This window comes from Schistocerca piceifrons, chromosome 1 (genome assembly GCF_021461385.2).
Source record: "Schistocerca piceifrons isolate TAMUIC-IGC-003096 chromosome 1, iqSchPice1.1, whole genome shotgun sequence".
Classification (NCBI taxonomy): Eukaryota; Metazoa; Arthropoda; class Insecta; order Orthoptera; family Acrididae; genus Schistocerca; species Schistocerca piceifrons.
The window spans coordinates 931303643-931326388 of record NC_060138.1 but is presented as its reverse complement, the minus strand read 5'-3'; the positions used below and the strand labels follow the sequence as shown (position 1 = coordinate 931326388).

The 22746-nt window shown below is 39.8% G+C and overlaps 1 protein-coding gene across 4 annotated transcripts in view; it reads right to left on the bottom strand.

Moving 5' to 3' along the window:
• The window catches only part of LOC124798396 (GATOR complex protein Iml1), a 547410-nt gene that overhangs the window by 92193 nt on the left and 432471 nt on the right, over positions 1-22746 (bottom strand). For all 4 annotated transcript variants that reach the window (XM_047262170.1, XM_047262989.1, XM_047263070.1 and 1 more), the window contains one exon: positions 10655-10815. In XM_047262170.1, coding sequence (XP_047118126.1) covers positions 10655-10815 — 161 coding nt within the window. The remainder of the gene's footprint in view (positions 1-10654; positions 10816-22746) is intronic.

The following is a 22746-nucleotide window of genomic DNA, read 5'->3' as shown; positions in this document are numbered from 1 at the left end:
TACTGAGCCTTGCCCAAACATTCTCACGTACAGCTTCAGTTTCTATCTTGGTGGATTTGAGTTTCTTGTCTACTGTGACAAATGCATCACCTTCATTTCCCATTTGCCTATTCTTTCCATGTACACTTAAATTTTCCCCACAAATCTCACTGCTATCAATTTCAGGTTTCAACCAGCTTTCTGTACCTAGTATTATGTGAACTTCACTGCATTTCATGAGCACTTCAAACTCTGGCAGTTTGTTGTGAATGCTTCAGCAGTTTATCCTCAGGATTTTAATACTTTCATCTGTGGGAGGCACTTCTTTTGATCTTACACTGATACTTCTGGGTTTGCTACAGCTGCTGTTATCATGATTGGATGGAGAGCCACCTAATCTGAAAAAACCCTTGTGTGCTCCTCACTCACAGTTAGCTCCCTGAGTATACTCCGTTCATCGCAAGAATAAACCTCACGTAAATATTACACTATATATTCTTCTGTGTTTGCAGGAACCTCATTGGATTTCATTCACATGGAGCAGAAGCCAAGCTGTCTCGACCACAGTCAAGTACGATAACATGGGAACGACATGGAGCCCACCATTCAACGAGAATACGTTTTATCCTGTGCTCCCCACTCACCGATAGCTACCTGAGTACACTCCGTTCATCATAAGAATAAACCTCATGTAAACATTACACTATATATTCTTTCGCATTTGCTGGAACCTCATTGGATTTCATTTCACATGAAGCGGTAGACAAGCTGTCTCGAGTACAGTCAAGTACGATAACGAGAATATGTTTAACCTGTGCGTTAGGCGTATATTGACTCAGCGATGATATGGGCAACAGCTTTACCAGTGCATTTAACTTGGACAGCACTGGCCAGGAACTGATCCAACTAACCTGCAGTGATGTGAGCAGTTGCAGTTAAGACATAAAAGGAGACATGAATGGATGCAGGTGATCAGAAAGGATGCTTACATGTGTGTCAACTGTCAGAGTTTTATCTAGATGTATCAGGGGGTTCCATATCACTCCAACTGTGCATGCCCCACACCACTTTAGAGCCTCCACCAGCTTGAACAGGCCCCTGCTGACATGCATGGCCCATGGATTCATGAGGTTGTCTCCATACCCATACACCTCCATCGACTTGATACAATTTGAAATGAGACTCGTCTGACCAGGCAACATGTTTCCAGTCATCAACAGTCCAATGTCAGTGTTGACAGGCCCAGGCAAGGTGTAAAGCTTTGTGTCATGCAGTCCTCAAGGGTACACAAGTGGGCTTTTGGCTCCAAAAGCCCATATCGATGATGTTTCGTTGAATGGTTCACACGCTGACACTTGTTGTTGGCTCGGCATTGAAATCTGTAGCAATTTGCGGAAGGGTTGCACTTCTGTCATGTTTAACAAATCTCTTCAGTCTTTGTTGGTCCCATTCTTGTAGGATCTTTTTCAGCAACAGTGATGTCAGAGATTTGATGTTTTACTGGATTCCTGATATTCACGGTACATTCGTGAAGTGGTCAATTGGAAAATCCCCACTTCATCATTACCTCGGAGATTCTGCTCCCATTGCTCATGCATCAACTATAACACCATGTTCAAACACACTTAAATCTTGAAAACTTGCCATTGCAGCAGCAGTAACTGATCTAACAACTGCACCAGACACTTGTCATCTTATATATGCATTGTCAACCACAGAGCCATATTCTGCATGTTTACATCTCTGTATTTGAATACGCATGCCTATACCTGTTTCTTTGGCATTTGAGTGTACATATTTGAATGCACATAAACAGTGTGTTCAATACTGCACCCCTTCCTCTACTCCTCCCCATACATATGTAATTGTATACATGAACAACAATTTTTTTTTTTTAAATTGGAATACCGTAACATTATCCTTGTAAAAGTTATCCAAGGATTAATAAAACTACTACTTCTGCTGCTGCTACTGCTGCTGCTATGCTGCTATGTTAATGTCTTCCTCACTAACACTAGAAAAGTATTTAAGTTTTCATCCAGGCATATAACATGCATTGTAAGTCAAACTTACAAGCTTTCAAGAATGGATGTAAAAATGTCCCAAGATTAACCATAATTATCCCAACAATCAGTGATTTCAGAAGATTTGGTCAAAGCCGTGGACAACAAGATTCATGAAGACTGTCAGTTCTCAATTTCAACTTTAACACTGGAATTTCCGAATGTGGCCAAAACAGCTTTGCACAAATTGTCTCTGAAAAGTTTAATTTTGCATATTGTGTCCATGTTGAGTTCCCAGGCTGCCTACTGAGATACACAAAATGGAAAGAATGGCTTGTGCTCTTGATTTTTTTGGATCGATATCATAAGGAAGGTGATCAATTTTTAGAGAACATTGTCAAACTAGTTGAGATGTTTGAGTTTCTCACATGACCCTAGATTCCAAACATCAGTCAGTGGAATAACATTACACATCACCACCAGCCAAAATAATCAAGGTCAAGCAGACAATTTCATCATGCAAGCTATTGCAGTTGGGCTTTGGTATAGACATGGAGTCTTGTTATAGTGCATTTAAAATTTGTTGTGACTTTTGACAGTTCAGTACGCAGTGAATGGTCAGTAACGTAGTTGCTGGCATGTGCTGAACATGGGACCTGTCAAGCTCACTTGACTGTGTGAACTGATAGCTGTGCAAGCCAGATGATCTGCAGTCTTTCTCAAACTATTTTAAAGAACCTATTTGGTAATAAACTCTGGTTCTCTCACATCTTATAGCTTCATTCTTTAAACTTTGAGGGCTATCACTAACTGTCTTTAATGCCAAGGAAATTGAATGTATGTAAAGGGCTCTGTCAAGAATGTACATGCCAGTGAAAAAGCCAGAATAAAATATTCATAAATTGCTCATATCTCATAAATGGTCTGAGATACCAAACAAGATTTTTGGCAAGTGATACCACGCAAAGAGGAGAGTATTTTACCATATGAGTGATATGCAAAACTTTCATTTCTGCTGCAGTAGTCAAGCAACTATGTTTTTATATGGAATAATGTAACATTTAAGGACTATAAATAGCTAATGAAATGAAATTTGGTTTGGGTTTTGCAACAATATAAGTGAAGAAGTTACATGTTTATTTATGTACTGAGAATGGGCCTTCTCATAGCTATTGACCTGTCTCACCCTCAGTAGTGTTTTAGAAGTCTGTCACAATTTCAACTGCATGAGAATGTTAGTGAGATGAATATTTATGAAATATGCTATGTGTAGGCATGGCAAAAGAGAAGTTACATATTACTCCAAACTCGTCACAGTCCTTCGTGAATACACATGTCCTCAACTACCTTCTTGGTATGGCTGTGATGTAACATTTGCAGTGGCTTCTTTTGTCAGCATTTCAACCTCACTGAGCATAAACTTCTTGTTGCTTTTTTTCCACATTTCTTTTCAACTAGGCTACTATATTCTCAGTTGGATTTAATTGAGGATGATATGGAGGGAGCCTGATTAAACAAAGCCCTTTAGCACTAACCAGTTTGTCGACCTGGCAGCAGGGCTTTTTAGGCTTTTACAAAAGTACCTTTCAGTCCATCTTACACAATCTAGGTTCACCCTTATCCAATGGAACATTTCTTTGTACACAGAACAAAATATCTGCTTTCCTCCATGCATTGTAGGAGCTTCATCCATCACAACAGTGTTATGGCACATTGTCTATTACTATTGTTGAATTTGCAGGAATGTTATGCAGCACATCATGATCTTCAAAACTGGTGTTGACTACTTTTGTTGCGAATCTCGTGTTCAGACGTACTGCACTCTTATTATTAACGAGACTCCGACACAAAACACTTGTTCACAATTACTGCAGAACACGTTAACACCAGAAAATATAACTTTATGACAAGAGCTAATGAATGTAGATGCATCTAACGCATGACACCATGTGGTACTATTCATCCATGGCATGGCAACAGGGGCAATTTGCCTTCCAAACTGCTGGCGGCATGGTCGGGAAAGCCAGATCACCATTGGTGCTACCTGGACAATGGCATCATGTCCCCTTCGGTGAGGCAAACATCAAAAGTCACAACTAATTTAAATGTACTATAGTCAAATTTATGCAGCAAGGGGCAAAAATAAATGCATTTGCATATTGCCTTACTCTGACTAAACTCCGATATGTAATACAGAATAAGCAGTGTAACCTTACATGCTTTACTGTCAGTCATCGCACTGGAGCCATACATCTCACTTATTTGTCAGAATGTTCCTTGTGGTCAAGAACTGAATCACTGACCATATTTCACAGCTGTCATGCTGATCTATTCTTTTAAACATTTTGAACTGACACTGTAAACAACACACTGTGACAATATCAATGCAAATGCAAATGGTGTCATTTGACAGGCAAGGCATGCCAGGAGTCTCTGAGCAAGGGTGTTTCAATGTTTGTATGACATTCGATTAGCTACAGCAATTCAGGCCTTACTTTCGGAACAACTATCAAACCGTTGTTGTGGTCTTCAGTCCTGAGACTCGTTTGATGCAGCTCTCCATGCTACCCTATCCTGTGCAAGCTCCTTCATCTCCCAGTACTTACTGCAACCTACATCCTTCTGAATCTGCTTAGTGTATTCATCTCTTGGTCTCCCTCTATGATTTTTACCCTCCACATTGCCCTCCAATACTAAATTAGTGATCCCTTGATGCCTCAGAATACGCCCTACCAACCGATCCCTTCTTCTAGTCAAGTTGTGCCACAAATTTCTCTTCTCCCTAATTCTATTCAACACCTCCTCATTAGTTATGTGATCTACCCATCTAATCTTCAGCAGTCTTGTGTGGCACCATATTTTGAAAACTTCTATTCTCTTCTTGTCCAAACTACACTCCTGGAAATGGAAAAAAGAACACATTGACACCGGTGTGTCAGACCCACCATACTTGCTCCGGACACTGCGAGAGGGCTGTACAAGCAATGATCACACGCACGGCACAGCGGACACACCAGGAACCGCGGTGTTGGCCGTCGAATGGCGCTAGCTGCGCACCATTTGTGCACCGCCGCCATCAGTGTCAGCCAGTTTGCCGTGGCATACGGAGCTCCATCGCAGTCTTTAACACTGGTAGCATGCCGCGACAGCGTGGACGTGAACCGTATGTGCAGTTGACAGACTTTGAGCGAGGGCGTATAGTGGGCATGCGGGAGGCCGGGTGGACGTACCGCCGAATTGCTCAACACGTGGGGCATGAGGTCTCCACAGTACATCGATGTTGTCGCCAGTGGTCGGTGGAAGGTGCACGTGCCCGTCGACCTGGGACCGGACCGCAGCAACGCACGGATGCACGCCAAGACCATAGGAACCTACGCAGTGCCGTAGGGGACCGCACCGCCACTTCCCAGCAAATTAGGGACACTGTTGCTCCTGGGGTATCGGCGAGGACCATTCACAACCGTCTCCACGAAGCTGGGCTACGGTCCCGCACACCGTTAGGCCGTCTTCCGCTCACGCCCCAACATCGTGCAGCCCGCCTCCAGTGGTGTCGCGACAGGCGTGAATGGAGGGACGAATGGAGACGTGTCGTCTTCAGCGATGAGAGTCGCTTCTGCCTTGGTGCCAATGATGGTCGTATGCGTGTTTGGCGCCGTGCAGGTGAGCGCCACAATCTGGACTGCGTACGACCGAGGCACACAGGGCCAACACCCGGCATCATGGTGTGGGGAGCGATCTCCTACACTGGCCGTACACCACTGGTGTTCGTCGAGGGGACACTCAATAGTGCACGGTACATCCAAACCGTCATCGAACCCATCGTTCTACCATTCCTAGACCGGCAAGGGAACTTGCTGTTCCAACAGGACAATGCACGTCCGCATGTATCCCGTGCCACCCAACGTACTCTAGAAGGTGTAAGTCAACTACCCTGGCCAGCAAGATCTCCGGATCTGTCCCCCATTGAGCATGTTTGGGACTGGATGAAGCGTCATCTCACGCGGTCTGCACGTCCAGCACGAACGCTGGTCCAACTGAGGCGCCAGGTGGAAATGGCATGGCAAGCCGTTCTACAGGACTACATCCAGCATCTCTACGATCGTCTCCATGGGAGAATAGCAGCCTGCATTGCTGCGAAAGGTGGATATACACTGTACTAGTGCCGACATTGTGCATGCTCTGTTGCCTGTGTCTATGTGCCTGTGGTTCTGTCAGTGTGATCATGTGATGTATCTGACCCCAGGAATGTGTCAATAAAGTTTCCCCTTCCTGGGACAATGAATTCACGGTGTTTTTATTTCAATTTCCAGGAGTGTATTTATCTTCCATGTTTCACTTCCATACATGGCTACACTCCATACAAATACTTTCAGAAACGACTTCCTGACACTTAAATCTATACTCGATGTTAACAAATTTCTCTTCTTCAGAAACGCTTTCCTTCCCATTGCCAGTCTACATTTTATATCCTCTCTACTTCGACCATCATCAGTTATTTTGCTCCCCAAATAGCAAAACTCCTTTACAACCCTCATAGTTCACCTTAAAATTCCAATACCAATACAAAAAGCCAAAAATCAAAACCATTACACTAAGTCATAAGGTGATACCAATAACAAAGAGAAAATCATGAAAAGCAACAACTGACGGTATCGAAAACATCAGTTGAGCTATTTAGCTCACCTAAAAATGCCAATACCAATAAAATGCTGCTACCAACACAGAAAGCCAGAAGGTGATATCTGTACAAAATGCCAAAATATGATACCAATACACAATCTATTATTATTCATTCAAAAACATCACTTTCATGCATGACATATTTTACAAAGGACTCATAACAAAAATAATATGTCGATATCACTACAGGAGAGAGAACTGAGTTTTGATATCTCAAGCCAGGTACCACACCTTATTGGCTGCCACAAATTATCACTGGCACCTCCACAACTAGCAGTCAGATGAGCACTCAGACAAAACTTTCATCAAATCATATTAACACCATATACATGACATCTCCAATATTCTCCAACTACAATTAACTTTCGTAAAATGTTAATAGTCAACTCCTGATCTTCCATCTTCCACTACAGTATATGACTTTGAAATATTAATGAAGGATCCATTTTGTAAGAATCATACCAAGGTCATGAATGAACAAAATAAAGGAATGAAACAAAGAAAATAAAGGATTAATACATTACATCCCTATAATACAAAATTTGAGACTCAATTTCCCACAGCAACTAGCATCCTGTGGAAATATTTTATTTCAGAAAGGAAAATTTATTTATACCTAATTCAAATTTCATGTAAAATGTAATAACTGTTTTTGGTCACTACTAGCACAACCACTGATAAGGTTTAATTTATGAATGATTAGGATTCTCAGCTCATTAATAAATGTCGTCACCTAACACATCATGGCTCAAAACTGACGGGTGGTATCAAAAGATCAAGTTGATCCAAAACAAGTTCAGAACTGAAAACATAAAAAACATTGAGTATGCAGTGAAGCTAATATACATTACATTAAGGATCTCTCCAAAGTATGTTCTTTAGTACAATTTATAGTGATAAAGTGTTGGGGAATGATGTCAATGAATGAATAAATATGCTACACATAGATCTCATATTGGAGTTAGCTTTTGGTGTTGTTTAGCAGTTGATTATGAAGTGAAAAGGATATACAATATGTAAACTTTTGGCTAGAGTGTGTAATTGGGTCCCCTCTGAAATCTTCAATGTGATGAGACACTGATCTGTAGCACAGCCCAGGGTCTAGGTTAGTTCTAATCAATAAATGAATGGTCCCCTGAATCATGTTGTACATCATTTTCTGGGCAAGCTGAGTTATACACATAGTAAAGTTGTACATAATCTCTGGAATCGACTGCTGCTATCGTAACATGAGTTTGGAGAATATGCGTCCCTGGAATAACGTATACCGTAAAAGGTAGCTAATGTCAATTGCGTCAGTAATTCTACTCATGCCTTAAATGCAACAAACAAGGGAAAAAATACATAAATCAACACAGATAAATGGTCAAATAATGTGAGAAAGAAGCTGCAAAACACTGGAAAACCATATAAAACTGTGAAAGATGATAACATAGAAGGGAAATCACCTTAAGACAAGGCAAGTGCAAAAACAATGCATATCACTTATGGGAGTGCTTGTTTATACTAGTACTGAAAGCGGTGTGCAGAGTAGTTTCACTTTCAAAACAATGCTTTAACCTCTACATATTATTGTTTTCTGTAAACATATTACATCATCCTCGGTTGACATGCATAAGAAGTTGAATTCACGTTATGCTACAGGATTCAAAGGATATATTCACAACCAGACTATTATGAAGTGCATGCAGTGTATATCTACTACCAATCAGTCAGTCTTATGTGATATTATTTATTACATATTACAGGATATAACTGCGGTTACTTCAGGATCTTGCAAGTAATCCTAGTGGATGTTTGCAAGAGGGCTGTGTTAAACTCACCTCTAAACAAAAGCTAATGCTCTATAACAAGTTCTATGGGTTTGATTACAAGAGTCAATCACAGTTACCTTACAAGTACATATACTTTAATGAACCGGCAAAACAACGAGGCAACAATACAGATACATCATTGTGATAGAAATGTACTTTCAGATATTTCATAATGCTTGACAATAAAGAAACACAAATCTGGATGAAAACACTCTGCAATACTTTCTCTCTGACACCACAAACGCTGCAGGTACTGCAAGATAAAATGAAAACTGGTGTCCAGATCTCTACTGATTTATGCAGAAAACAAGCCAATCGATCATATGCTATCTCAGCTAATGTAGAGACTTCAGTTAAAGAGCATATTCAGAGTTTCCCTAAACAAATCAGTCATTACATTCATGTACAAACAGACTCTAAATATCTATTCCCAGACCTGAACATATGTATAATGTATAGGCTGTTGAAGTAAAAATACCTGGATGTTAATGCAAGCAAACTCTTATAAGAAGAAATTTTCAAATCAGCATACAATTTCAAAATTGGTCTTTCTGGAACAGACATTTGTAAATATGTTAATGAGCTGTATATTAAAATGACTGAGGCTGATAATGACATAGATAGGTGTTTAATTCATGTCCAGACAATGCTTATGCAGAGCTGAAAACTGATTCTACGATATCACCAGCAAATAAAGCTGTTGTTTTATTATGTAAAGATCTTAAGCAGGCCTTGTCTTGCCCCACATTAAAGTAATCTAACATCTAGTACCAATGGTAACTTTCCTGTTACAACTTGGCCATTAACAGCCTTAAAACTGATGACACAACAATGCACATATGACATGAATGCCTGGGAAAAATGGGATCAGCTGAAGTTGCTTCTTGCATGTTTAAATATGTAATAGACATGTACAAGTCATTAGAGCATGGCCAACGACATCAACTTATTGTTTAGTCTGACCGCTGTGCTGGCCAAATAGTAACTGGAAATTGCTATCAGTGTACAGGCATTTACTACATCCAGGGTATTTTTCTCAGACTGAGCAAAATTTTTTTATCTCGTTCATAGCTTTTTGCCCTGTGACAGAGATATCACACTCATAGAAAGAAAAAAGTAGAAAAAAGGCCCAAGTATACTTTTTGATTTTTCACAGAGAGAGGCAGACATCAAACAAGATTTTTAAGTAAAAATTATGCATCTAAAACTTATGTCTCATGACCCAAATGCATTTTTCATAAGAGAAAGCCACAATGTTCTATAAGCTTCGCATCATAACACTCTTCTCAAGAGGAGAAGAGGACACTAACTGCATCATGTGTTTCCAATATCACAACAACAATTCTCACCATTACACAAAAAGTTGATTCTTCTTTCACTGGCAAAAAATATGGATTTGATCTGAATGTTGCAGTACTTAAAGCCATAGTACAGAAAATTTTACAGGTCACTGGTTTAGCATACTGTGTTACAAGCTTTGTCTCTAAGACTGACTACATTTTAAAGCCAGTATGATGAAAACTTTTGTTACTGCTGATAGTATTGATGTTTGTGATAAACAAATACTTCTATTCCACACTGCATTTCTTTACTGTGTTACTAAGTTATAGTATTAATAAAAATATTTATAAAAATGCTAATGAATGATATATAGCAATTTATAGTGTTGTAGTGATGTACTACTATATTCTAGGGACAGTAATTGTTTTCCTTACAGCAGAATAAATGTGTGCCAATGTATGAAGCAAGCTCTTCTACTTAACACAATTCATAACCCTGTTTACTTTTTATATAAACATGAGCACTTTTACGGTTGAATACATTTTTCATCAGTTCTAAAAAAGGGCAAAATGTGATGTACAACACTGTTACAGGGCACCATTCAAATGTCGCAGACTTTCCTAGTACGGATGGAAACCATGAGCCACATCTTAATCAGAATATTTGAACTTCCTGACCTTACCATGTTTTGCATTAACTCAGTATAGCAAGTTCTGTTCATAACTCCAGGCAGAAATATCTGTGTAGCCAACTTATCAGTGGATTAATGAAGCATTAATATTTGCACATAAAAAATGCCACAACAGGAGCAAAATGAAGACTTTAAGCAAATTCGTGGTATTGGCAAAGGGTTCTAACAGATATTTTATTAAGATATATTGTGAAAATTCAACATACCAATTCTGCTACAATTGTCCCTGAGGAAGCAACCCATTGCACAACTAGTTCATATGCTCTGTTTGGTCTGAAAACAGACTGATAACGGGCATGACCCCATTCAATGCGATCACTCTTGTTGTTGACATCTGTTTCCAAGTGTGTATGCTTGTATAATGGCACTGGAAAATGAAACATACACTTATTAATATTTTTCAGTGTTTCCATTAAAAATGTATGCTTAGTTGACAATAAACAGATGGGCTGCTGGTTTCATATAAGCAACTATATTTTTAATTATGTTTACTTAGTTTGGTGATACTCAGCATTACTTGCTTCAGTATATATACAAATAATACAAAAGTCTGAGATGATAACATGAACACTCTTAAGGGATCTAATGGTTTGCAAATGGGCAAACATGGCTCTTAAATATACATATAAAAGAATGTGTGTGTGTGTGTGTGTGTGTGTGTGTGTGTGTGTGTGTGTGTGTGTGTCCAGCATCTCCTCCTAAAACACTGGACTGAATTCAACTAAATTTGGTATACTTAGAGCTTACCAAACAAGAATCACCTCACACAGGAACCAGGATATGAGAAAAAAAGATTTTTCTGCATCTGACAAGTAGGCTTCCCTGAATGGCAGGTGTATTGTGAGAGGGCAGCATCAGCTTGATAGATAGGCCTGTTTTTTTGCAGGAGCCCCACATGCTGATGGGCTCAGATGGAGGGAGGTTGTGTACAGAGGAGGGGGTGAACAGAGAAAGGGGCACAGGAGGTAAAAGATAGGGGAAGAAGGAGTATGAGGGAATGGGCAGGGAGAGATGGGGGGGGGGGGGCAGAATGGAATGAGTAGGGTAAGAAGGGGGGGGGGGGCAGGAGGGAATGAGTAGGGTGAAAGGGGGCAGAAGGGAGAGAGGGGGCAGGAGGGAATGGATGGGGAGAGGGGGAGCAAGAGGGAATGGATGGGGAGAGGGGGAGCAAGAGGGAATGGATAGGGAGCGAGGGGAACAGGGGGGGGGGGTGGACCCAGAGTGGGGGCAGGAGGAGATAGATAGTATGAGGGGATGGGAGGAGACAGGGAGAGATGGATATCAGGATATGGACAGAGAGAGAGGGTGGGCAAAAGGAGATATGGACAGGAGGGGGGGGATATGGACAGGAGGGGGGGGGGGGGAAGAGGATTGGATGAACAGCAAAAAGGGAGAAGAACAGTGGATGAACAGCAAAAAGGGGAAAAGAACAGTGGATGTACAGCAAAAAGGGGGAAAGAACAGTGGATGTATAGCAAAAAGGGGGAAAGAACAGTGGATGTACAGCAACAAGGGGGAAAGAACAGTGGATGAACAGCAAAAAGGGGGAAAGAACAGTGGATGAACAACAAAAAGGGGGAAAGAACAGTGGATGTACAGCGAAAAGGGGAAAAGAACAATGGATGTACAGCAAAAAGGGGGAAAGAACAGTGGATGTATAGCAAAAAGGGGGAAAGAACAGTGGATGTACAGCAAAAAGGGGGAAAGAACAGTGGATGTATAGCAAAAAGGGGGAAAGAACAGTGAATGAACAGAAAAATGGGGGAAAGAAGAGGTAGGAAGAGAGAGTGGATGATGAGATGGACAGAGAGAGAGGAGGGAGGTGGACAGAGAGAGAGGGGGGATGTGGAGGTGGACAGAGAGAGTGGGGGGGAGGTGGAGATGGACAGAGAGAGAGGGGGGAGGTGGAGATGGACAGAGAGAGAGGGGGGAGGTGGAGATGGACAGAGAGGGGGGGAGGTGGAGATGGACAGAGAAGGGGGAGGTGGAGATGGACAGAGAGGGGGGAGGTGGAGATGGACAGAGAAGGGGGAGGTGGAGATGGACAGAGAGGGGGGAGGTGGAGATGGACAGAGAGGGGGGAGGTGGAGATGGACAGAGATGGGGAGGGAGTGATGGACAGAGAGGGGGAGGGGAAGTGGAGATGGACAGAGAGGAGGGAGGTGGAGATGGACAGAGAGGAGGGAGGTGGAGATGGACAGAGAGGGGGGGGGTGTGGAGATGGACAGAGAAGGGGGGGGTGTGGAGATGAACAGAGAGAGGGTCAGGAGTTGTGTAGTGCAGGTGGTATTGGGCGTACCTTGTAGGAGCTATATGTAGGGATGGGCATGAGTCAGCAGAGATTGAGTGGGGGAAGATATGGATAGTGAGAGAGGGAGGAGGCTGAGGTGGACAGAGAAAGGGAAAGGATGAGGTAGGGAGACAGAGAGGGGGAGGATGTGATGGACAGATGGGGGGGGGAGGATGTGTCGGATAGAGAGGGGGGAGCAGGGGACTCGCAGATAGGGGAAAGGAGGGGAGGGCATAGAGAATAAGGAGGGGAGGAACATATGGTTTAAGGAAGGATGGGACAGGAGGAGATGAGGGAGAAGGGGAGGGGACAGGAAGAGAGGAGGAAGAAGGGGAGGGACAGGGAGAGGGAGGGAGGAGGGGAGTGACAGAGAGAGGGGAAAGGAGGGAGGAATAGAAAAACTGGGGAGGATGAGGTGGATAGGGGGAGGAGGGAAGGAAGAGATGGATAGGGGGGAGAGGAAAGGAGAGCAAGAGATGAAGAGGAGGAGGTGGTTAGGGAGAGTGGGGCAGGAAGAGATAGATAGGTACAGGGGATGTGGGAGATCGGCAGAGAAATGTTGGAGGATATGGATATAATGAGGGGAGGAGGAGATATACAGAGAGAGGGAGAGATGGAGATGGGGAGGAGAGGGGGAGAAGGAGATGGGAAGAGAGGAGGGGGAGAAGGAGATGGGAAGAGAGAAGGGCCGAGGAGAAGATGGACGCAAAGAGGAGGAGCAATATATGGGCATAAAGAGGGGGGAGGAGGGCTAGACAGACAGAGAAGGGAAGGAAGAGGAGATGACCAGAGAAGGGGGGGAGGAGCAGGTGAACTGAAGTGGAAAGAGAGACTGAAGTGGAAAGAGAGACTGAGGGAGGAAGAGGTGAACACAGAGAGGAGGAAAGAGATGTGTGATTTTTTTTAAATCTACTGCAAGCTCTTTGCTTTCCATATTTTTTGGAGGAGATAGTATGGACCAAAAAAAGAAAAAAAATGTCTAGTGAACATGCACTCAAAAATCTTTACCTTAAGAGCTTATGGAGTACTTGTTTCATCTTCGCTACTGTGAAAACCACACCTCTACTATTGGAAAAAGAGTTCATATCTCTTAAGGTATGAGATTTTAGAGTCCATGTTTTACAGGACCTTTTTTCTTGTTTTTGGTCCCCCTTCCCCAAATATGGAAAGCAAAGAGCTTTTCAGTGGAACAGATGGGTTTTCACAGTATCAAAGATGAACAAGTGCTCATAGCTTTTAAGGTATACATTTTAGAGCCCACATTTATTACCCCCCCCCCCCCCCCCCCCCCATTTTTTAATGAAAGGAACCTGTCCTCAAAAGTGTGTAAAGGGAATTGCACGCACACAATATTTGGTGCTATGTGAACAACAGTATCCACACTGGAAATAGTGTAGATACTCAACAATCCCTAGTTGCAGAATCTTGTGTATAATACAACAGTCAGATTGACTGGTTCACTGTCTACTGAATGCAGTGAAATGGTTAACCACAATTCCACTCAATTTGAAATGATAGAAAAATTGATGGCTAATATGGCATCAAACCTTACACACCAGAGTTACATTACAAATATGCAACTGGAATGTGAATCATTCCCTTTGAAAAACTCAACAGATAACCCTATAATGGGCAGAGTTTAGGAACCAGTATTTCTTGCAGGCTTGCATAAAAATTATAGGAACAAACAGGGCCAGAAATGTGTACACTGCCAGATAAGATACAGTACTGTTCAGCTTGAGAACTCCTGCATTTATCTTCTGATGACAGTACACAGGATACACACTTGTGACTGCCCTGCTAGGTGGTGACAGAAACCTCAAAAAAGTTATGCAGTATCTGGTCCAAATTCACCTCTCCAGTTTGTCCACTGTTGGTTTGGAAATTTTAGAGCATTTTTAATGGTGAGCTGGACAATATGTTTCCATGATATGAAAGCATCCACATGCTGATAAGAGGTGGTAGAAATATGCATTCTGATGAAGTGCAATCTGTTCAATGCCACAATTACCAGCTTACTAATATCTACATCCACAACCAAGGAAATTGCAATAATACTCTGGGTCTGTTGTACAACTGTGTAGTCGAAGTGGAATGGAAATGCAGCACATTATTAAATTATAAATGCTTCAGTGAAACAATGTTTATGTACAATGCCTTCCCTTCAGCCACTGTGTCTATTAGCAATATAATGGAAACTGCTACGCTCTGAAACACAGCAAAGAGATACAACAACTTATGACTCATGTACTGTCACTTATATACATTCAATTAAATGACTTTAGTCTACAGTATTCTACATTCATCTATATGAGTGCTAACAATGTCCTGCATTACAACAATGTACAACTAAAACTGTAACATTTGACAATTAGAAAAGTGTCAATATTAAGGAAGCTAACTCAAATATACTGCCATATGTCAGATGATGGAAGCTAACTCAATAGACTGACACATCTAAGATGATAACTCAACAGGTCTGCAGCTAGTACAAAGGAAACAAATGTTAATGACCTTTTGGTACTAGAAAATGCATTACATATAAAGCCAATTTTGTAGGGCACACTTCACAAGACATCTACAGTGCAAAGAATTTGAGTGGCACATAAACATACTTTTAGAAATCTTCATTGTTTTCCCTGATAGAACTTCTGCATTAAAAACTCACAGTCACAAACTCAATACTAGTAAGCAATCATTTTCAATAAAATGTATATCATGTCTACTTTCATCTTCACCTTAAATATGGAGTCACTTTCTGAGGAAATTCCCAGCTATCAACACTTTCAAACTACAAAAACTGGCCACTGCAATCATGTTTGGATGCAACTCAAGAGACTCAAGGGCACCTCTGTTTACAATTTCTGATATTCCTCCACCATATATCTACATTATGTAATCACTCATATTCTTTAAACTAATGTCATAATTAAGGTCTCATGGGGAAAAAACCACTGCGATATTCATCATCACTTTACCAGACAAAAAAACCTTACATATACCCCCTACAGCATCACTGCCCACAACAACTGACTGGTCCACTTTAGCCAATATTATGAATTAGGTTCTTCTGTTTTTTGTATGCACAGTACTTTTACTTTCTTTCAGATTGTGCACTTCTCCCCTCATCCGAAATCACCTTTCCCATTCTCAGATTGTTAATTTTTACTGGTGGTGTGTTACGTTTGTCCTGAAGTATCTTGAGCCCATCTGTCTTGCCCTTCAAATCTGTGATTTCATCATGTCCTCCTTGATCTTTGTTCTCCATCTAATGCCGCTCTTACTATTCGATAACTTCTCAATTATTCTCCTGCTAATTTTATTTTCTGTTCTCCTCATCAAATGTACACGCAGACAGACCTGTTTCTTTTTTATTGTACTTGTCACTGTTTCTAGTTCTTTATAAACTGCTTCATTTGAAGCTATTTTCCAAACTCCATCTTTTTTGTATTTTTTATTGATACATGTTCTGGCTATCCTTACTGTTTTAAGTAATCTGTCTATTGCTATAGTATTGGTTGTTTTAAATATAGTTTTGCTAGCATATGTTATTTGTGGCTGTGCGACTGTTTTGTAGTGTTTCAGTTTTATGGCTATTGAGATGCATTTTTTGTCATGACGTGTTTCAATCAATTTGTTTATTCTACTCTGCCATGATGGTTTCTCATTCAGGTCATTTCTAATTATGTCTCTCAAGTATTTACATTTTTCAACAACTTTTATGTCATGTTCTCGAATTCTAATTTTGTTTGCCAGTAGCTGTTCCCTTGGCATTATTTCTGTTTTTCCTGTAATGAATTAGTTTGTTGTTTTGTTTCTTGAGTGTTGTTGGCAAGAAGAGCAAGGTCATCAGCATATCCTAACAGTTTAACATTATGTCAACTTTTTGTATTCCAACCTTGACGTTCTTTGGATTGTCCTTGTACCATTCCCTCATGGTATATTCAAGGGCACCATTAAAAAGGAATGGTGACAGGCTGTCTCCCTGCCTTAAACCAGTTGTTACTAATGTTCCCCATTGAACCTAATTTTCAAATTTGTATTTGTTAAGGTAAGTGCTATCAGTTTAATTAATTTTATGTGGAGTTCAAAATGTGTGAAAATTTTCAACAGTGAGGGTCTATGGATAGAAGCGTATGCTTTCTTAAAACCTATAAATGTATTTGAGAAAGGCTTGTCTTGTTTGTGGTAATAAGCCATGATTAATTTCAGAGTAATTATTGGTTTGGCAAGGCTTCTCCAAGGTCTGAAGCCTCCTTGGTAATCCCCCACTTCCTTCTCCAGTTGTTCTTTGATCCTGTAGAGTAAAATCTTTGAAAAAATTGTGTAGGTACAGTCCAAGAGTGAGATTCCTCTATGGATCTCTTTTGTCTCCTTTCTTGCGGAGTGGGCTAATTACAGCTGCGGTCCTTTCTTCTGGGAATTTTTCTGTTGCCCAAATCTTTTGTATAATAATATGTAAAGATGTTTGAGTTGTTTTACTGGCATACTTCCACATTTCCACAAATGCTTGATTTTCACCACATGCTTCATAGTTTCTCATTTCTTTAAGTGCAATTTCTATTTCTTGTAGTGTAGGTAGGTTTATATTTTCTGGTTTGGTTTTTACAAGAATGCTTGTGTCTACTGTTAAAAGCTTTTCAGGTTCATTGCAATTCAAGTACTTGTAGAATGCTTCTGCTATGATTTCTGTATTTTCCTTGTTATTACAGGCTATTCTTCCATCTTTATTTCTAAGTAGTAGTGTGGGAGCATTGTAATTAGATAATTGTTTATCAAAGGCTTTAAAATAATCTCTGAAATTGGTTTTGTAGTTTCTTCAACGGAATTCAGTAGATCCATTTGATATTGCTGCTTTGTTTTTCTGATGATTTGAGAGACTTTTTTCTGACATTTTTGAGGTTAGTTGCAGTTTTTTTCAATTTTGTGAGTTTGAAATTTTGTCTAAGCTTGATGTTCTTCATCATGAATGTCATCACATTCTATAATCCACCATGCATGTTTTTTACATTGATTTACTGGGGCCAATTCTTCAGCGTGTTGTTTTAAAATTGGTATTAATCCCTCAAGATTATCCACTACTATTGTATTTTGTGTTTTTTCCTAGTATTTATCATTTTTATTAATTTATGTGGGTCATACTTTCTTTTATCTCCAATTGCTCTATGACTTTTTTTCCTTAATGGGGTGATTTTGATTTTGACTAAATAATGATCTGAACCTGTGTCTGCTCCTCTCAGTACTTTAACATTTCAAATTTCTTTATGAAAGTATTTGTCCTTGGAGATATGGTCTAGCTGCCAGTCTCCTCTTGTTCAATCAGGATGTTTCTGTTTCATAAGTTTGTTTGGTTTTCTTTTAAAATATGTAAATTTAGAGATGAGCTCACGTGTTCTGCAAATTTCACACACTCTTTGTCCCTTTATGTGGGGCCCATTTTCAAATTATATCTCCGTACTTCTTTTCCTTTCCCACTTTGGCATTAAAATCCCCTATTAAGATTTTTACATTGTTTTTATCGACTTGATTTTTTACTGTCTGATCCAAAAGATCCCAGAATTTTTTCTACTTCTATCACAGTTCTTGTTCGAAAATTTTTGTCACTGTTAGGGGCATGGGTGTTTATAATAGTATAGATCTTGTTTGTGGTTTTCAGAGTTAAAGTTGTGATTGTGGAGAAATAGTTTAAAATCAATTACTAAATCTATCATTTTCAAATTTATTATAAACCCTGTTCCCTATTGTGGGCACTGTTTCATAAATCTTTGTCCTGGTTTTCCATTGTAAATTTTATAACCCTGAGATTCAAATGGATCTTCTGTTGTATGTATCATATCTTAGAGTCCTGCTATTATGAAGTTTTGTCTGTCCACTGCTTTTACTCAATTAAAAAATATGTAAATTTATCAAGAGTACTATGTAAATACTTTATGTATGAAGTTCATTATTGTAATACTAAATAAGCATGCATAGAAATCACTTCCACCTGTATACTTATATATCGACTTGTTCAGGTTTTTATGCATAACCTGCTGTTGTAGATTAAGACAATAAAATCTACAGACAGAAGGCATTAGAATGTCATTATGAGGAAACAGGAGCTGTGTCATAGCACGGACACTCCTAGACAGATTAAAGAATTTCACCACAGACAATACTGCGAAGTACCGAAGTATGCCATTACAACAAGACAATGTGGTGGACCTCTCAAAACAAAATTAAACCTACAGAATCTGTTTGATTGAGTGACTGATTTTATTTGATCCTGTAGGATCATATTGTGTATTGCAAGTTGTCATGTAATATGGGCCTTGCCAAGAATATAGGACCATCAATATTACAAATTACTTAACACTCTAGAGACCAAGCCTGAGCACAGCTTGGGCCACAACTCTGTGTTAAAAAGACCAAGCTCGAATATAGGGCAGGCACCGGTTTCCTCAAAGTGGAGCCCATCTACCCCTCGAAAACTGCATTCATTTCACATGACAACAGTGTATAAATGTCTCAGGACCTGGATCTTGATTCGTGCTGCCTTCTCATGTCAAGAAGCATTAGTGAACATAACAGCAGCTGTTATGATTGGCAGACTCAATATGATCGCACTGGCGTAATTTCATGCATTTACTCTTTAGGTTTCACAGTCTGCTGCAATTCTGCTAGAAATATGTCTTGTATATTGAGTGAGCAAAATATTTTGAGACCTCTAGACAAATGACCAGGATAGTAAGTATTATATTCAAATGTTTTATGTTTTTATGTTATACTTTCTGACATGTTCCACACCCACAAGAACTGAAGATGAAACATAAATCTTGAAGCTTGGCCCTTTTTTACTATGTATCACTCTTGAAGACACATCCATTACAAATGTGCCAGTAACACAATTGAATAACAGCAGAAATGGCTAGTTTCCTAGGCCCAAAATTCATTTACGGTTCCAGTCTCCACAGTGTACAAGAGTAACATTTCTGATTAGACTTTCTGATAACTGCATAGAACATAATTTACAGATTTATTTTGTTAGAAAAATCTTCAACACTGTAATATTCATTTTCCACTAGATACTTCAAGAGGTACCATCATGCACATTGTTCTGTAGGCTATTGAGCAGACTTCTTATTAATTGGATCCTGAGAGCTGAGGAGCTGAGACCCTTTTTCAGGAAGTGCCAATGAGACACACTTCTTAAACTATTCTCCTTCCACTTGCTGTGGGTATGGTTTTATGCATTTGTTATCCACTCTGAACTTACTTTCGTGACCACATTATTGCTTTATACGTGTATAAAACTGTAAAAGTTTAGACGGCTAAACTTTTGAAGCTTCCTTCCCAATCAATTTATGAAAAGAAAGAGACAGATAATGTCCACAATCATGGACTAATATCCTTGCTATCATTGTTACTGGTGATTTTTAGAAACTAATGAATAATAGAGTAGTTGTACATCTCAGTACATCTGATTTATTGTCAGACTTGCAGTTTGTATTTAAGAAAGCAATATCAGTGCCCAACATAATTTATTCTTTCGTGTGTACCGTATTTACTCGAATCTAAGCCGCACCTGAAAAATGAGAATGAAATAAAGAAAAAAAAAAAATTTCCCGAATCTAAGCCGCACGTGAAATTTGAGACTCTAAATTCGAGGGGAGAGAAAAGTTTTAGGCCGTACCTCCAAATGGAAACAAAGTTGGTCCATTGTAACACGAGACACAATTTAGGTCGAATGAATCACGATACAGCTACAGTAGTTTGGTTCGAGTGGTAAGCTTAGCACTTAAGCTTTACCAGGTAGCCATTGCTATACGTCAGGTGCTCCGTCCGTATTTATACGGGTACCGTTCCTTTTTAACGTGCTTCGTCTGGTTTGAATCGATTGCTTATTTTGCTTTGACCTGATAAGTGCCGTTCTCTTTGTTATAGGTGTTTTCGTCACTCTAAGCTGAAAATGCATTACTGCACTGTGTCATGCATTGTTTGTCGCATTCTGATAGTGCGTGTTTACGGCCTGTCGCCGCTCGCGGTGTGGCTCGCTTTTGTTCGCGCTACCGCCGCTTACAATAAAATAAAAGAGAGGAATTGTCTCTAACCGAAACAACGGCAAGAGACTGCTATTTGTTGTTACTTACACTGCTGCTTTCTTTGATAATGATCAACAAGAACCAAATAATAGACGGCGTATGATAGAATTTGTTCCGAACGAGACTTTAGCGAAAATTTTTCTCCGTTTGAAAATATTTGCAGACGCCTCTTTAGTACATTACATTCTGCACAGATGTTAGTCATCCTAGATTCGTGCTTCATTTATGACTGTATCACTATTCAGCATAAGAATAATACGAATATAAAAATTACATAATATGTATATTCTTCCGCGTTTGCTGTTGTCTCACTCTAGTTTCGTAGTTTATTACGCAGACAGGATTTAAATGAGATAGCAGCAAACACGAAAGAATACGCGGCATAATGTTTACATTCTTCTACCTTTTCTTTTAATTTATTTACTGACAGATAGGTTTTGACGCCAGTATTTATCTTTGTGCCTGCAAAGCATGCCTGTCTAGTGCTACAAGCTACATATATTAGACAGCAGAAGTTAGTTGTGGCGGCACCTACCAACATTTTTCAGAACTTCTGCATACTTTGCACTCGATTCTAAGCCCCACGCAGTTTTTTGGATTACAAAAACCGGAAAAAAAGTGCGGCTTAGATTCGAGTAAATACGGTATGCAGCACTTGCAGGTGTAAATGAAACATTGAGTGCAGAAGGCATATTATTTAATAAAAGCATTCGGTTACATGGACCATGCTAAACTTTTGCATAAAGTGAAACATTAGAGAAATTATTATTTAATTTTTATAATCTTTTTTTCGGTTTTTACATTTTCTTATTAGCTTTCTGTGCATTATGTAGTGACTTGTTTCTTGATCAAACAGAATTGGCCCCACTGTCCCACAGAACCTGATGAATTAAATAATGAAACTGAATGAAAATAAATACACTAAATGTTATGCTATGTGTCAAATTTCTTTGAACCCAGGTGGACAGTAGAAACAATAAAGTAAAGAAAGAAACACATGTATTAACTTTCTCAATTCTTTCTACTTTGAACTTAAGTGTAAGGCATTATTCTGATTTGAAGACTGAGGTTCTGGCTTATTCTGCATGATTTCTAAGTTTGTTATCTTCTGGGCAAATGCAGTTAAAGTAAATAAACCATTTACTCAGAAAAAATTAACACTAAGGTTACTCTTTAACAAAGATATCTGAAAATCTTGCAGAAATCCTTTTGAAGATTTTGGAATTCCTACATTCACCCCAACTATATTCACTCCTTCATGGTATTTGTTGCTAACAATACAAATCAATTTCAGCTTAAGTGCCACCTCCACAACACTATCCAAAAAAGAAAAAGAAATTATTTCTTCTCTTTCAATGCTTGTAAAGGGTTCAGGAGTAAAGTTCTGTATTCTGACGCACAGTTAGTCTAGAAATTCCCATACACAAAAGAGGAAATTGAGAATTCTTGTAAATTATAAACAAAATTACAAACATTATTTATTTATAAACTATTGTACAAATTATCTGTTCACCTTGAAAATCTGTTCCACTGAAATGGAAGCAGCAGTGTTAACAGAAAAAAGATCTCTACTGTTACAAACAAAGATAAGCTTTGCAATAGGACATGAATTTTTGATCACATTGCTACTTTTGCTGCCTGTGTGATGATTAGTATCCATACAAGGAAGCTGAACCCCAGATAATGGAACAAGACACGACATGCGACTCAGTTTATACAGACTGAACACTTTAAGAGAAAACACCAACACACTTTGCTCTGCCGAAGCAGCAGAAGGTCGTGTAGGCTGGGGTAGCGGTTGATCCACAGACCTGGGTGGAGGAAGGACTCTGCAACTGTAGAGCAGGGAAAAGAGGGAACCAGTTCAAATTCCATGGGATCAGCAGCAGTAAGCGCAGGAGCTAGCCCCACTATCACCCTGTCATGT